General features: G+C 39.7%; 1 protein-coding gene across 1 annotated transcript in view; it reads right to left on the minus strand.

Annotated features, from left to right (window-relative positions):
* The window catches only part of GPC6 (glypican 6), a 720,441-nt gene that overhangs the window by 311,425 nt on the left and 392,528 nt on the right, over positions 1 to 16,488 (minus strand). Inside the window, exon 3 of the mRNA XM_090258046.1 lies at positions 14,384 to 14,549. Within this exon, the coding sequence (XP_090114172.1) occupies positions 14,384 to 14,549 (166 nt within the window). The remainder of the gene's footprint in view (positions 1 to 14,383; positions 14,550 to 16,488) is intronic.

Raw genomic sequence — 16,488 nt, forward strand, 5'->3', positions numbered from 1 at the left:
TCCAAGTTGGGTGGGTGGTTGGGAGTGGGGAGGCAGGGAGGGTTCCATTAATACATACAGGAGGGAAGAGGGAAATACAAATATCACCATTATGAAAATACAAAATTAACACCACTATAGGCAAGATCCTCTTATGGATACTAACTAGCATCAATGGCCAAACTGAGGAGAATCAGGGTACTAGCATAGAATTCAAGTATCTTCCTTAAAATATGTGTTACTAATAGAGAGAAAATAGTAACTTACAGGGGAGAAACCCAGTAGATACTGCATGAACACCCTGATATGATGTATGAGAGGGCACAGCATCACTTATGTGGTATTCTTGTGAAATGCATAACCTCAACCTAATCATGCAAGAACACTGGACGGATCCAAATTAAGAGACATTCTGTGCAGTAACTGATTAGTTGTCGTCAAAAGTGTCAAGGTCAGAACATAGAGAAAGTAGAGAAATTGCCACAGATCAGAGAAGAATAAAGAGATACAACATCTAAATGCACATGGAATTCTAGATTGGATCCTGAAACATGAAAATGTTCAACTAGTGAAATTGGACTGAGGACTCTAGTTCAGTTAATAATATTGTATCGATGTTATTCTCCTGGTTTTGATTCTTGTACTGTGATTGTATATGTGTTGTGTACATTAAGATGAGTAACGAGTATATGTGAACTCTTCTATTTCTGCAACTTTTCTATAAGTCAAAATTATTTCAAAATAAATGTTAAAAATAATTTGAATTCAAACAGATAAGAGTGGAGAATAACCATGTGTAAAGCAGTTTCTTTACGACGGCCCCTGAGCTGTAAAGCCTATGCATCAAGCTTAATGTACACATACACTAAACCCCTGAGAAGTAAGGATTCTCTAATTTGGAATTTTATTCATTTTGATAAGTGCCTCTTTGACTGATCAACAAAAAGATTGTGTAAGCTCAGAAAAATATTAGAATATTTAAATGAAACAGAAAAACACTCTAAGCAAAACCGACATACTAAATATGACTCATTCCTATTTCTTAAAACATGAAGATATGATATATGCTAGTAGCTGGAAGGCACTAGGTGCTCAATAAATATTCAATCCTAAATCTTAAAATTAGTCCCCAAATGCCTTCTGGAAGGAATAATTAGATGTTAGTGTCCTTATTCTCTTAATTAGCCCAGATGATGCATTTCTCCTATATAAATGGGTACAGATTTATCATGAATGGTCTCAGGCACTTTCCAAAACTGCCACAGTACCTCCTACACGGCTGTTTTTCTGTTAGATTAAGAGGTTTCATATTAAAGAATTTGATTTTCATCTTATAATCAATTTGTTGAGTAAGGCTTATATTTTATCATTTTGTACTTCCAAACTATTAATTTCTACATCTTAAAAATGGCCTGAAGGTAACTTTAAATTAAACCTTTCTTGTCTTACATTTTAAAGGTTGATTTAATATGTTTGTGATGAACACAAGCAATCTGATGCCCAGTGATCACAGACCAAGTGGTGAGGAACCAGGGCACGGCACGACAGAATTAGAGCGACTAAGAAAAAATCCCGAGGCACTCAGGAGAGAGGGAATTTAATATCTACCAATTCCACATGGAAATTAAATGTATCCTGAAACTAACTTCTCCAAATCAAATTCAAAGGAAATGTAATAAAACAATTCAACACAGATCATTGTCAGTTTCCTAAAAAAAGAAACGATGCATGGCTACTATTAAACTATTTGAAATGTCGATCTCATAACCCAGGACTCCCATGTGGATGGAGGAAAATAAATGTAAATCCTCCTAAGCGACGGGAAGCCTGGATGTAACCAGGGGCTCAACCTGTGATGGGAGCCACATGCGGCAACCTCCAATTATTGTTCTCAGGCGCGACCTTGCCTCTCGCTTTGTTCTGGCAGCTTTCCAAAGGGGGACAGGTGGTTTTAGGGCATTTTCTGAGGTTACAAATCAAATACTATTTCATGGTTTTCACTTCTAATGGGCTAAGCAGAAGGCATTTGACAAAAGTCACTACCGAGGTTTGGAGAAATAATTTATACTCTAGGGCATTTTTAAGCCAGTAACTTGGCAATATGGGATTCCAAAAAATAAAAATAAAATAAAATAAACTCCTCCTTGCTCCATCCAGTGTTGAGTTGCAAAAGTTACATCGTGCATGTTTGTCTTGCTCCTTGGGGACACTCCATGTTCAGCAACCAATGAATAGATGACAGTGACCCTTACTCGTTGACTTTCCAGGGGTGACAGCTAAGCCATGGGGCACACAACGAAGTCAGAAGCTGCTTTTCAATCCGTGACATTTTTGCCAGTAAAGAAAATAAATGTTCTTGGGACAATTTTATTTTATTTTATTTTTTGTAAAATTAACAAATTTCATGCCTCCACTTAAAACTGAGAACTTGGCAGTGGCCAGAAATGAATTAGTGACCCTAGATTGCATGCACTGAGGTTTGCAAAAGCCAAAGCCAATAGAAAATACATTTCCTCTTGGATTGACTGCAATTACAAAATGTCAGTGTGTTTGATAAATATGACCATCAGGGGGTTCCTGAATCATGAGAAAATAGATGGCGGGGAGCAGCCAAGGCATGTCTCTGTTGAATCATTATGTTGAAGCAGTTTCATATTTTTCCAGTTGACATTCTAACTACACTTAATTAAAGAGGTTGGGGAGTATAGATATATGCTCATTCTAAGAGTACATTATTGATAAGCATGCTGTTAAATGTTTCACGTTTAGGCATAAAGATAGAATCATTTCACATGGAAGGAACATGTTGGAATTGTGTGGTACCCAGGGAATGGGATTCTGGGCACAATCTATTGGAGTAGATTTGAAAGTTGGCCACAGAACTCTCTGGGCTGTGGAAACCCTCCAGTGGTTTTGTAGCTCTCTAGCTCCTGTTCTAGGATCATAAAACATTACTATTTTCAACATCCAATTGGACATTCCCATTTTTGGTACCCCTGTTTTTTAAACCCAACAAAGACGAAGTGGATTGAAGAAATCCATGTTTGCCACACCCCAAACTAGCTTCTCCATTTGCTGACAGCACTTCTTTGTTTCGTGTGTTTGTATCTCAGTCATAGCACATGTGTTTCTTTCTTTGCGCTCACATTTAGTCACCTATATTTAGATCTGAAGTCTTTCCAATGTTTATTTCCAGCTCCACCATGAGTGTTCCCTTCCTTTCTCTTTCCATACCGTGCTCAGATGGCCTCTCCAGTCTTGCTACCATTAATCAGTCTCATCCGTCTGAATCCATTCTTTGCTAGTCTGCCAGGTTACTGTTTAGATCCTGCCATTCCCTGAATCATAACGCCCTGTGATATGTCATGGCTTCCAAGACAAAAGAAAGTCAAGTGTTTGGCCTGACTTTTAAAGCTTCCACGGCCAATCCTGACTGATCTTACCTCTCGATACATGCGGGCGAGTATGTCTACTTCAGCCTGACTGGTTTCTTCACAAATACATTATGCTTATTCTTAACTCCATAGTCCTATTTTCTGATTCTGGAGTCACCATGTGATTGTTCCCCTGAGCAAGGGCAAGGTCTTTTCTACGGGGATGGGTCCCTCCTGCCAGGAACTAAGGCAAATCCAGAAACAGGAACTCTTACTGATGGACTATCTTCTGATAAATTCACTTTGGTTTTCAGACTGCCCTTGTTACTTATTTTGTCTGCATGTTTCTGGTGCCTGATGTTCTCCTGCCTTCTTGTGTACTCTGTTGCTTTCTACTTTCTACTTTCTGTTTTCTGTTCACACATTCACAGGCTATTCATCCAAACAGGGAACCATGTTGCTTCTCCTTTGGTGCTATATCTGTGGATATGTCTTATCCATTAGATTTATATGCATTATCTGGTTTAATCCACAAAGTGCTAAGAGGTAGGTACCATTTTGTCCAGTTTATTGATGAGAAAACTGAGATTTCTGAAGGTTAAATAATGCTTCCCATGTCATGCACAGATAGTAAATTATGAAGTCAGGGTTCACATTCATGCAGAGGCTCAAGAACTTAACCAAATTCCCAATTTGAAAGTATACATTTCACCTCTTTAGAAAATTATAATTTCTCAAGATCAGGTAGTTCAATTTTTAATTTATTTTGTGTCCACCATAGCTTAGTCTAGATCTAAACACTAAAAAAGGCAACTAATAAATATCTTTTAAAAAAGAGAGTCAAACCTAATCAGATGCTGAGACATGTCATTGAATCTACAGGTGTTTTAATAGTCTAAACCTACCATGTCCAACAGAGTAGCCAATGGCCACACATAGTGATTAAATTTTAAAATAAATAAAATGAAAACTTTAGTTCCCCAAACCAGTCACATTTTAAGTACTCAACAGTCACATGAGACTAACTTTAAATAATTAAGATAAAATAAAATAAAAATTAATTCAGTGGATCAGTCTCACTCGGCATGTATCAAGCACTTAATAACCACACACAGCTGGTGGCCACTGTACGAACAGCACAGACATAGGACATTTCCATCGCTGCGAAAGTTCTATTGGATAGTGCTGCTGGCAAAATCAAATGTTCAGTTTCCCTCCATATACCCTTCAATCCATGAAGTCAGAGACTAAGAGTTACTTTCTAAATGTGTAGTGGGAGTTCATTTGAGCAGTGGTGAATAACCTGGGCTCTGAGGCTCAGTCTATGACTTTGGACACTTAAGTTACCTCCTCTCAGTTTTTCCATCTGCACAATGGGGATCATAACATTGACCATTTAATAGTGTTATGGTGAGGATTGAAAGTGTAAAGTAATTACAACATTGCCTGGTATACATCTGGTGTCCGATAAATGTTCGTTATTGTTGCTATGTATGTAATATTCTCCCAATGGAGCTCAGAAACATAGAAATAGGGGAATAAAGTTTCTTACAATTCTTTTGGGTTTAGAATTTGGATACTATGCTTATGAGTAGCAAGACATTGAAACATTCTCTCATGGACAATCTCGGTAAGTGTATATCTGGATCTTCAACCAGTAATGGATGGTATTAGGAATATGTTAAACTGACTCTTCAAGAACTTTTCAGATATTTTATATTCAGACTCAGTGATGCAACTGAAAATACTGAAAGGCTGATTAATGAGGGGGATGCATGTATTTCCCTTTATGGAGTAACTTTCTAAAAGTCGGCTCCTAAGCATGATTCATGTCCTCAAAGGGCACTATGTATTGGAGTTTGTAGAATTATTCCTGAGCAACACTCTTAGGACTAGCGATGATTTCAGTTCTCCCATCTGGTTGGGAATTACAAAGCAATTTTTTGACTGCAATACATTTCTATGATTATGTTAATGCAGAAGGGTTTGAAACGCTGAACTATTTTAAAGATAAGGAACTAATCTAGCAATAATCAAGGACACTCAATTTAGAAAACCAGGAGGCACATGCACAGGTGATAAAACCAAGGGCTGAGAATAGCCATCACCAGGTGCCTGCTGGAAACTTGGAGAATCCTCTCCTTGAAGTTCATGAATTCTCTTACAGAAGAGGAGACCTGCTTCCTTAGGGAGAACTGATTCCTTCACGCTGGCATGGAATCACTGGGAGAGGGACCTGGGCTGAGTGAGGGCAAGGGTCACTTTCTGTGTCAGTCAACCTGAGAATCACATCAGCTCTGGCCATCAAAGGGGCCGTCCCTTCTGTTCCAAAATTCTCTTCCATCTACTATCTTATTCTTTTCATCTGCTATCATTCTTCGGCCTCTCACTAAATAAGTTAATTTCTGGAGCATTGAGATTTTAGTGGTAAATACAGACCTGTTTTTAAAAAATATTTAATTATCACTATTATCTTTCTAGATTATCCCTGTACCTTAAAAAGTAAAATATGTACTGTATATAGATACATGTCTTCTTGGGGGTAATAGCATATATTCAATGACCTATTTTTCATTGCTATTCTAGTTTTTACATCTTCACAAGTTATAACAAAGGAAATTCTTAGTGTAGAAAATTATTTAAATCCATGCAAGGAAAAAATCAAGGACATTTTTTTTTAATGTCGGATTTGTATACAAGCTGTTATTAGAAGGACACATATTTCAAGCTCTATTTTAATTTAAATTCTCTCCTGGCTATCTTATCAAGTATCTATAGACATAATATTCTTAAAAGAGTTATCAGCTCAGGAGTTTTCATATAACATGAAGGTTCTCAAATTTTTAAATTATTCTCAAGGACATTACTAACCAATTCCCTTTCAGAGTAAGCCATGGAAACATGCCTTTAACAATCAGAGTAATTCACAGGGCCATCTCTTCTAACCTGGCTTCCACCCCTCTTTCCTTAGAGGGTTGTTCATTAATAAACGAGTCACAAAGACAAAAAGACGAAGAGAGTACAATTCTAAAAGACTCATACTATTAAAGAAACAAGCCTGAGGAAAATTAAAACATTTCGAAAAATAGCTCAAACATAAAAGCATGATCAGCATTTCGACTCTTGAGCTAATCATGAGTTAAAGGAGCTTTTAGAGCAATTGGAAGATCTATCTCTATAAAAATTTAATTATCCATATAATTCTATATGCATGTAGATGCTATATTTATGGGAAAGAAGTCCAACTACCCTCAGTAACACTGCCATTTTTAAGATATTTCAGTAAAATGTTACAATGTCATGCATGAATTTATTATTGGAGTTAAAATAAAGATTTTATTTTAATTGGGACTTTGAGAGTGATCTAAATGCCTCAGGAGGTTTCTCCTCTCCACATTCTATTCCATCACAAGGAATTTTTATTTATGTGGCCCTGGGACTTGTTAAAAGTTTGCTATTTGTGAAAAGCCACGTGGCTTGGTGTTTCCTTTAACAATCTACTTGCTTAGCTCTCTTTATATTTCTTAGTTTCTACAACCATTTCTTCTATTTCAGGTTCCTCTTAGCTCCTCAAAAGGGAATTGCTAACAATGTCATTAGGCTAATGTTTACAGTGTTTGATTTTTACCTGGGATTTTGGGGCCTTTTGGAGTCTATTTAATTCCATTTTAAGAATCACCAAATATTTTATCTCGGCATGCCAAAAGCCAGACATCTGTGTTACAGCTTGAACCTAAACATGACTGTAAAAACTATCACATGTTAGGAAAATCAGATGTTAATTAGTAAAGAGAAACGCCTTTTGATATAGTCATCAAATTAAACCAGTTATCTATAGAAAACATTGAAACTGAAGTGTAAGCTAAAAGCAAAGTGCACCATCCCAAATACAAAGGCAATTCTCTAACCACCTTGAATCATTTTGACATGCTCTGCTTTCTCCTGGAAAACTAAATACTTCTGTTGCTAGTTCTCCTAGAAATTGGAGAGCTTGGAAAGGCATAAGAGGTATTTCAGTGAACTTCCTATTATAAATGTAACGGACATCTTGTATCCTAAAGGATGTTACGCCTGTAAAAACAGGAATGCTTCATTACAAGCTATTGGTTGGTGTCACCTTACATTGCAATATAAACTCCAACTTGAAAATCTTGTTTACAATGTCATATGCGGAGTCGTCGGTAAACAGGAAGTGAATTCATTACCATTATACTGAGTATGTGGAAACTGTAATAAGTGGATGAACTAGAATTGGCATTGAGGGTGAAGGAAAGACACACATATACATCTTAGAATGACTGTGCATCCTTTACACTGAGGCATTTGAGGTTTGATGTACCTTGCCTGCTTTGATCCATGGGAAAGTCTCCTTGATTCAGAATAGAAATCGCAATCTCATGGTCTGTTTTGTTGCCTCCAGACTGGCATGAGTAAGTGTTCAGAGGTTAAGCAATGCCTGCTTCTGTGTTTGCTGAATAGTCCCATTCATTATACCACTCTTAAGGCACTAACGTGACTGTGCCACATAAAAACACATACGCAAAGTTCAGTAGTAAACCATTTTCTAAATGTAGGAAATTGATTAAAAATGCCACTCAAGAAAGTCTGCTGGGTATCAGCCAACTGTTTTCTTTTTTTCTTTCTTTTTCTTTTCTCAGCAAGTTATTAGTATGACTTATGCATTCTGCCATCATTATGAGAGAACACAGCATATGATAAAATGTCCATGAGAGATGAGAAATATTGAATCAATGACTATAAGAGAAAGGAAGGTGGGGTAAGATCTCAACTGGTAGAAAATAAATTGTTTTCATTAAAAAAAATATCTTGGGACTTTTAGGAAAGCATATGGGCAAAAGCAACTTCTGTAGCTAACAGTGCAGTCAGAATCTAAAATAATTGCTTTGGCTTTTGTTCCTCAATATAAGAGTGGTATTTCTGTCCTGTTTTACTGTCTTATACAAAGCAGAGATGAAGAAACTTGGAAAGCTTGTTGCTACATACAGTTCTTGAGTTTTTCTTTTCCTTTGGTTGAAAGGAAACAATTTTCTCTGTTCAGGGCCTAGAGGTTTTGGAAACATGGCATTTCAGGATATATCAGCCAGTTATAGCATATTTTACTACAGAATTCTTGGTAACTAAGCCTGTCTTATCAGATATATATTATAGAATTTCGTGATTTAGAAAGTCTTTGAAAGAGGAGTATCTTAAACAAATGCTTGGAAGAGTTCCTTGTGTTTCTCTGACATCCTTCTGAAATGCAACATCACACAGTCCTGTCCATTACAAAAAGAGAACCTGGGTTTATTTACTAGAAACTCTAAGTGTTTGTCTAGCAACTTACCCCAAGCATAAAGTTATGAATACCTGAAATACCTGGAAGATAAACACCTCTTGTGGAGAGAGAACGTCACTTGGGCACCAAGGTAGTAGTTTATTACGTGACACTAGCCATTTGACTGACCTGACACAGGTTCCTTCCATCTAGCTCTAATTTACAACCTGACAGCAGCCATCACAGCGAAAGAACCAGGTTTATAATCTGATTTGTTTCTGCCATCCCTGCATGCGTGGAGTTCATGAAGAACAGGGGTATGTGCTTTTTAAATTGCTGAATTAGTCATGGTGCCGTTGAAAGAGTAGGCTCACAAAGGAAAATAAAATAGCTTCTGCCTACATTCCCTTCCATTTCTGTCTCCTTGTTCCCATTTATTCCATTCATAGAACACAAATCGAGCCCAGCTCTCAGCGGGCAAGGCCTTATCTGTTCTGTCCCCCATGTTTAAACCAGAGCAAAGTTCATGTGAGGCACTCAGTTGGATTAATAAATAAATGAGAACATGCACGCACGGACAGTACTGTAACATCTCTTGGCCCAGCACAGATGTAGTGCCCACCTTGAATTTCATGTTTGATGTTCCATACCAGTTTTCTGTCATTGGGCTGTCCTGAGACATGCTAATTGGCTAATTTCAAAGGAGAGAGGGAGTCCAGAGAGTTTGATGCCACTCCTTCATCTGATCACTGAGTGTTTGAGGCCTCAATTAAAACTACAAGCCTCTCTGCTGGCTTACCCCCTCGCGGCAATTGGAGGACATTTATAGATCAAAGAACCCATGCTTTTCTTGATGAAAATTAACATAAATTCTCCAAATCTTACCAGACAGAGTCAGTGGCAGTGGTAGTGGTGAGGTTTGATCACAAAATGTGTCAAAAATTAAACTAATATGTATTTAAGAGCCACTGACAGATCATGAAATTGTCACAGAACTTGGCAATATTTGGGGCTATTGTAACAATGACATGTTACTGCTATTTGACATCAATTCTATTTGACAATACTAATTCAGTGCAGTCTTATTTACTATTTTATTCTACTCTTACTAAGGTAGGGCCTCCCTGGGCTTCTGAATGAGGTTAAGTCTCCCTCCTGAGTAGGCACTTAGTTTCCAGAGCTTCTATTTTCCTAACCCTTTATTACAGTTGATTATAATTAATTTAACTACATGAAATGCTCCATAGTGAGTTGAATTCATATGTGGAGATTACCAGTGTCTTACTAACTGGGCTAGCCTAAAATATTAGGCTACAGTGTTGGACAAAAACATCTTTAGGTCTTGCTTTTATGGAACTATAGAGATAGTTATGCTTCACCTTGCATTATTAAGCATCCTATAAAATTTCAGTAATAAAAAAATGTTACAGAACAAAATAGAATCCCTGCCTTTTGTCTTACATTTGCCTTTCCACACCCACAATCTGGTTTTTTTTTCTCCCTCTGGTTCTCACAGTCTATAAAGTCATAGAAGATCCCAGATGTTTGGAGGAGGCTGTCCCACACGCCCGAGATTTTTAAACTAGAAGCAAGATTTGTTATAGTGACATCAACGCCATTCCAGCCTTCACATGGCCCCTTGTCAAATAGAACACTTCTTATCCATGGAGGGTGAGCATCAGGGCCAAACACTCAAAATAACTACAGGATATTACTGAAACAACAAATTTTGCCCACAAACTGTTCCCCTCTAGGAAATGTTAAGTCCCATGAATTTTTCAAGAGAACCCCTTTGCATCCAGGCAACATTCTACAGTGGGGCCAAAATGAGTTTTGTGTGAATATACAGTAACCCCTGGGGTAGGTGCCTACGCAGAGACAGCCAATGCCTCCAACGGCGAGCCGGTCCTACTGTAGCGTTTCTAACAGAACAGGCTAGAAACCCCTCTCGCGTTCCTTCTGGTGCTGCCGCGCTTAGCGGGGCTACACAGCACGCCTGTTTGTTTAGGTGCAGAAACTTAAGTGCAAGGGCTTTGTGCCGGGGAATCCCACAAGCTTCTAGAAAGCCGCGGAGAGCTCCAGCAGAGGTGAGCTGAGGCTTTTCAATTACTCTCCGACGGGGCTAACACCCTCCTCAAAGCTGTCAGCAACATTTTGTTTTAAGCTCTTTACCTAAGAGGTGAAGAGTTATTCCCTTTTCCTACGATAGTTACTTGATAAGAATTTTCTGGGCACTATCTGTGTGCAGTGCCTGGAATTCAACTTTTTAAAGGAGGGCTTTGAAAATGCATCTGTTAGGAAGTGTCACTCCCTGCCGTGCACAAAGCTAGTGACCCCCAAATTCTTTTCTAGTAACTATTGGAGGAAAAGGAATGACTTCACAAATCCATCCCTTTATTTTAATTTAAGAAATAATAAAAATAATATAAGCAATCGGGGAAGAAAAAATGCTTCCCTCGTAGATCCCTGAGTTTTTTCTAGGATTTAAAAAAACCTTCCAGAGCCCTGACTGGTGTGGCTCAGAGGGCTGGGTGTGGTTCCACAAACCCAAAGGTCGCTGGTCTGATTTCCAATCAGGACACATGCCTGGGTTTCGGCCAGGTCCCCAGTCGGGGGAATTTGAGAGGCAACCCATTAATCGATGTTTCACTGGCGCATCAATGTTTCTCTCTCTCTTTCTCCCTCCAAAAATAAATAAGTGAACAAGCCTTACAGAACTTTGGAGTTGAATGGAATATCACTGGGGTTTTGACTTGAACACTTAAAACATTTCATTTTATCAGTGGATTGCCTTTCCCTAGACATGTTCCAAACACCCACTGAATTCTAAACAGTTCCAAATCACTTTCAATCATTTCATGGCTTTGTAAAGATCATGAGACCGTGCCACCAACTCAGCTCCTATTTTCATTGATGGTTGATTGCGCGTCACTGTTAACATTGTTGGTTAGCACATAATAAAAAGCAACCTACAAAACACGTAAAACGGGACATGAACGCAGCAGGCAGAGATAGCTCATGCAATTGACAGCAGCATAAGTGAAAGTGCTGATGAAAAGATGCTAGAAGCCCCTGAGTGACTGGGCTCCAGGTTATTATATATATTTTTTGTTGGATTACTCATTTGCTCACTGTAATACTGTCGTCTTGGACGTATCTATATGGAAAATGGATTTGGCACATTAGACTAATTTTCATGAAAAATTTGTGAAGTAACACTTCCCATTGGGAAAAGTATTAGCAATATCATGTTTTGCTCCATAGGTCTATGTTGGTGGTCAATTCTCAATGCCATAGCAACACCTGAAGAAAGAAGGCTGGAAGGATTTTCTCAGAGATCTCTAGCATTAATAAATTAAATGAGAAAGGGGGAAAGTGGGTATGAATATATATTTATGTAGGACTAACCGCCAGGTTTTCTTCTCATTAAAACACTGGGTGGGTTCAACTTTTAGTTTTGCAATCCAATGATTTTTTCAGACTTTTAATGACACATCAAATTGGCATCTAGGAAACCCAACTGACAGAAAGTTTAAGGATTTGTTTTACATTGAAATAGCCAACCAGCACTGAGAAAACAAAAGTCAATTAAGAAGTCACTGCTGCTCTTACAAGTTTAAAAGCCCATATTCTCATTCTTAATCATGTCCTGCTCTAGGTAACAAAATCCACTTGTCCGTTTTCACCAGTAAATTGCAGACTGACAAAAGACAGTTTAACTGTGCTATGAATTAGGCAGTTTCAACCCCGAAGTATGAATAGTCTTGAAGACTTGAAACTGGTTTTTAAAATACGAAATCTTTTCAGATTTTTTGACGGAAGTACATTTTTATTAGCATTATTTGGGTAGAGGTTCTGCCAAAATTAATTTAACTGTATATTTTAGAAGATCAACTTTATTCTGATTACTTTTTAAATTCATACTCACCTCCAAAATATTAGTAAAAAATATAGTTTTTAAATTAGAAGGGTACCTAAATGATTAACTTAAAAAAAACTTTCTCACTTTTCAAATGAAATAATCCCAAATTACACAAATAGATTTTGCCCTCCCACTACAAGGGGAGAGAATAGCATTTCAATTTATTCTCGCCGAAATGATTCCTGAGATTTTGTTAGATGACTTCCATTTGAATCTGCCCACTCTCATATCTTTTTATAAAGCTTCAAAGCTATTTTCTCCGGCCTCTGTAAGCGTAACAGTGTGTTTGCCAATGGGTTTCATTGTCAAAGCTGAACACCTATAACCTAAGCACATCTTCCTTTGCACAGAGGGCTTAGGTTTCTCTCTACTCAAACATATCTTATAGTTCCTTTTCCTATCCTCCCCCAGTCTAAGATGTCAGAAGACATGCCACATGCATTCTGGTTTCCAGGTTTGCATCAATGATGAAGGAAGACCCTTCCAGGCGACAAATGACACTTGCACCACCCTGCTTGTCACCATGTAATGGCAGTAAATGCAACGGAAAGTACTCTTATTTGAAGGCCATTTGACAGAGGGAAGAGAAAATACATTTACTCTTTCAAGGCCTGTGTGTTTTCCTGGGAGAAGCCTGCCTATAAAATGTGTCCTTTTATACTTGGATAGCTATCTGGAAAATATCTTTTGGCAGTGCCACCCCTGAGTGATTTCTGCAACTTCAGATGTGAGCCGTGATTTACAGACCTGCCCTGAATCTCCCCTACCTCCAACCCTCCTTCCTTCTAAGGACCCAAAGGCTGATTCCTGCTCCTGGGCATTCCTGCTCCGCGCATTCTTTCCCACAGAAGGAGGAAGAAAATCTGCCTAGTTTGGCAACAAGACTGAGCTATTTTCATCATAGATGTTTCAGGAAGGAGTTGTTGACTAATAAACAGCACACAAATCACACGGAAGAGCTTAAAACCGGGTTTGCTCCCTTAAAGCAGATGCAGATTAATACAGGCCTTGAGTTATTTTAGAGACCGAGCACCGCAAACGTGCCAGCCCTGTCAGCTAGCTGTACCTGGAACCGGGGCCTCACCTCTCCCCACGGAACCAGAGCTTCTGGACGTGACCAGAACTTGAGCACCAGAACCCTTTCAGAAGCAAAGGCCAGGAAGATCCCATGCAGAAGACCCTAATGGTAAATGGCAGAGCTCCAAGCTCCTTCCATTAGAGCTTGCCCCGCCAGCACTCTGTCTACCTGTTCCCCCAAACCCCTTAAAACCCTCTGACTCGCTGCCATTGGGGAATTTGGGTTTTAAGCAACACAGCTTTCCGTTCTCCTTGCTTTGTGCTCTGCAAATAAAGCAGCTCTGTTTTTTCCACTGCAAAACTGAGCGTCCAGGGTTTGGCTCCGCTGTGTTTGTGTTCGGGGGTGGCGGAGGGGACAAAACCTCCTCCTGATCCATTACAATATCTGTGTACCCGTGATTAGGCTGAGGTCATACCAATAGAAAAGACACAGTGTTGTGGATTTCTTTTAGGAGAATCTTTCCCAACGCTCACCGCAATTCAACAAAGGCTACTTTTATCTTCACCAGAGCCATCAGCTCACTCAACACAGTTACTGGCTGGGACAATCGTGAACAGAACTCTTCCTCACCAAATCCAAGCAAGTCTTACTTTTCAGTAGAAAACAAGAAGAAAAACGCAACATAATGCTTATACTCTGCTACATGCTGCTGGGTTTTGTGCTTTTACAAAGTCCCTGCTGTCCCTGGAAGTCATCACCACTTCCAGGCCATTCGAGCACCTGCTATCAGGTACCCCGGTCCGCGCGCGCCTTACCTATGAACAGATTCCACTCGGTGTCCAGGTCAGCCTGGTTGGCCAGACAGCCCTTCATGACATTGAGGCAGTAGCTGTTGCAGGGTCTCACAGTGGGGAGTCCCCGGCAGTACGGGCAGTAGAGCATCTTCATGAGCGCACGGATGCACCCTGGGGTGGGGCTGACCTGCAGATTTTTCCAGAAGAGAAGAAAATTGGAAATAAGAAGAGTGCGAGGGAGAAAAGGACATAACTCACCCCATGCCCTCCTTTATTAAATAAATGAAATGGTTCTGGTAAGCCTCCTGCAGTAGAACGAAGAGTTAAAGGAACCATCAAACCTTAACCCTTTGTGAGACTTGATCCTGAAGCCCATAATTCCTGTTAAATACTTCTGTTTGGCACAGTAATAATCAATTTTCTTGAACTGTCCCTGTCAACATTTTGATATCTATGTCACTGTAATTCGGCCCTAACACCTAGACACTGTTTCACTGCCACAGAACGTGAAATGAGATCATGCACGTGAAAGCAGTTTGCAAGTTAAAAGCCCCATAAAAATGTAGGTATTATTAAGGTTTAATGTGACACCTTTAGAAAGTTTTCCAAGTGGTTATTTGAACCTGTTCCTAAAGGAGATTGCCAGATAGACTTCCTTTGAACATAACTTTTAAAAAAAGGATCAATACCCACTTGTCCGGGCTTTCTGAGATCCAGGCTTGCTGAGAAGCAACGGCACCGCCAAGGCACCAGCCGCGCGCCTCTGCAGCTTCGCTGTTCTAGAACTCTGCGGAATATGGCTCCAATGCCGAATGTGCGGAGTGAATCTGCAGTGATCGGGGGAGCTACTCATCAACTGACAATGAGCGTCAGGAAAGCCGCCTGCTCCTTCCTGTGTTATTCGGCCCCAGCCAATGAGGCCTTTTATAGGCTCATTGAAACTTTTGATTTGACTTCAACAGTATGGCCCACCTCCGACAAAAAGTACTGAGAGCTCTTTTTCATGGTTAGTCACAAACGTTATTGTCCTATTCATGTGGTCGGTTCCATACAATTTTGGTATGTAAGAGGAGCAACTATATGATACCGTTCTGGTGCTCTGGATCTGAGAACGAGGCTAACCTGGGCCCGTTGGAGATCACAATTGTAGCAAATAAATCCAGGCCCACAGCTGACGTTTACATATTGAAACATTCCGATACTTCTACAAAGGGGCGGGGTGGGGGGAGCGATAAAAGGTATTTCCATACAAGAGGAAACTTTCAACAGCTATAGCTAATCTCTGTCACCTTAGCCTTAACCTAGAAACCTCATGTGAAGTTTTTAATATAAGGCTTTGACTTTTGTAACCATTTCTTTACTTTATGCTATATACAGATAAGTCCCTAATACATTATTTCAGAAGAGTTTATGTATTTATTTAGGAGCTAAGTGTCGCTGGTTCGATCTTCCAGTCAGGGCACATCAGAGAAGGAAAACTCTGACTCCAAAAAACCTCCACTGCCTTGCGGCATACCTCTTCAGGGGAAAGGCTAAGGGAGTAAACCCCGACAGAAAATCCGGAGCCGGAGTCCCTAAGGCGGTTTGACGTTGTAGTCAACACCGGCAACTCCTGCGGCGCACCTGAAGCCAAGCTGTATTGACTCCGTCTTTCCCTTGGACCCTTCAGCTGCGAAGAGAGGGGGGGTCTGCTGCTTGGGCAACAGCAGACCCTCCATATCACTCTGCCCAGGCTCTGTAGCTTCAGCTTCACTGGAGAGGACACTCCAGCGTCATCACAAGATGTTGATTCAACACGGGAGGAGACAGATACCGTGTCACTCCCGAGTCGGACTGCACAGCCATTCTCGGCGGTGTAGATAGACTCTTAAGAAGCTACACCATCGTCTCTTGAGACGGACGGCTGCCGACGACGAGAAGTTCTAATTATTGTTTTGTTTGTTTGTTTTACACTTTCCCCCAAATGTTATGAAAATTTTCTAAAATATAACAGTTCCAAGGTTTTAGTGAATACCCACATTCCCACTCCTAGATTCTACATTTGGTATTTTTCTACATATGTTTTTTTTTAACACATCTATCCATCCTTCTATCCAATCCTTAATCCATCTTATTTCTGACTCATT

This window comes from Furipterus horrens, unplaced genomic scaffold (assembly GCF_987537825.1).
Source record: "Furipterus horrens unplaced genomic scaffold, mFurHor1.1.pri manual_scaffold_12, whole genome shotgun sequence".
Taxonomy (NCBI): Eukaryota; Metazoa; Chordata; class Mammalia; order Chiroptera; family Furipteridae; genus Furipterus; species Furipterus horrens.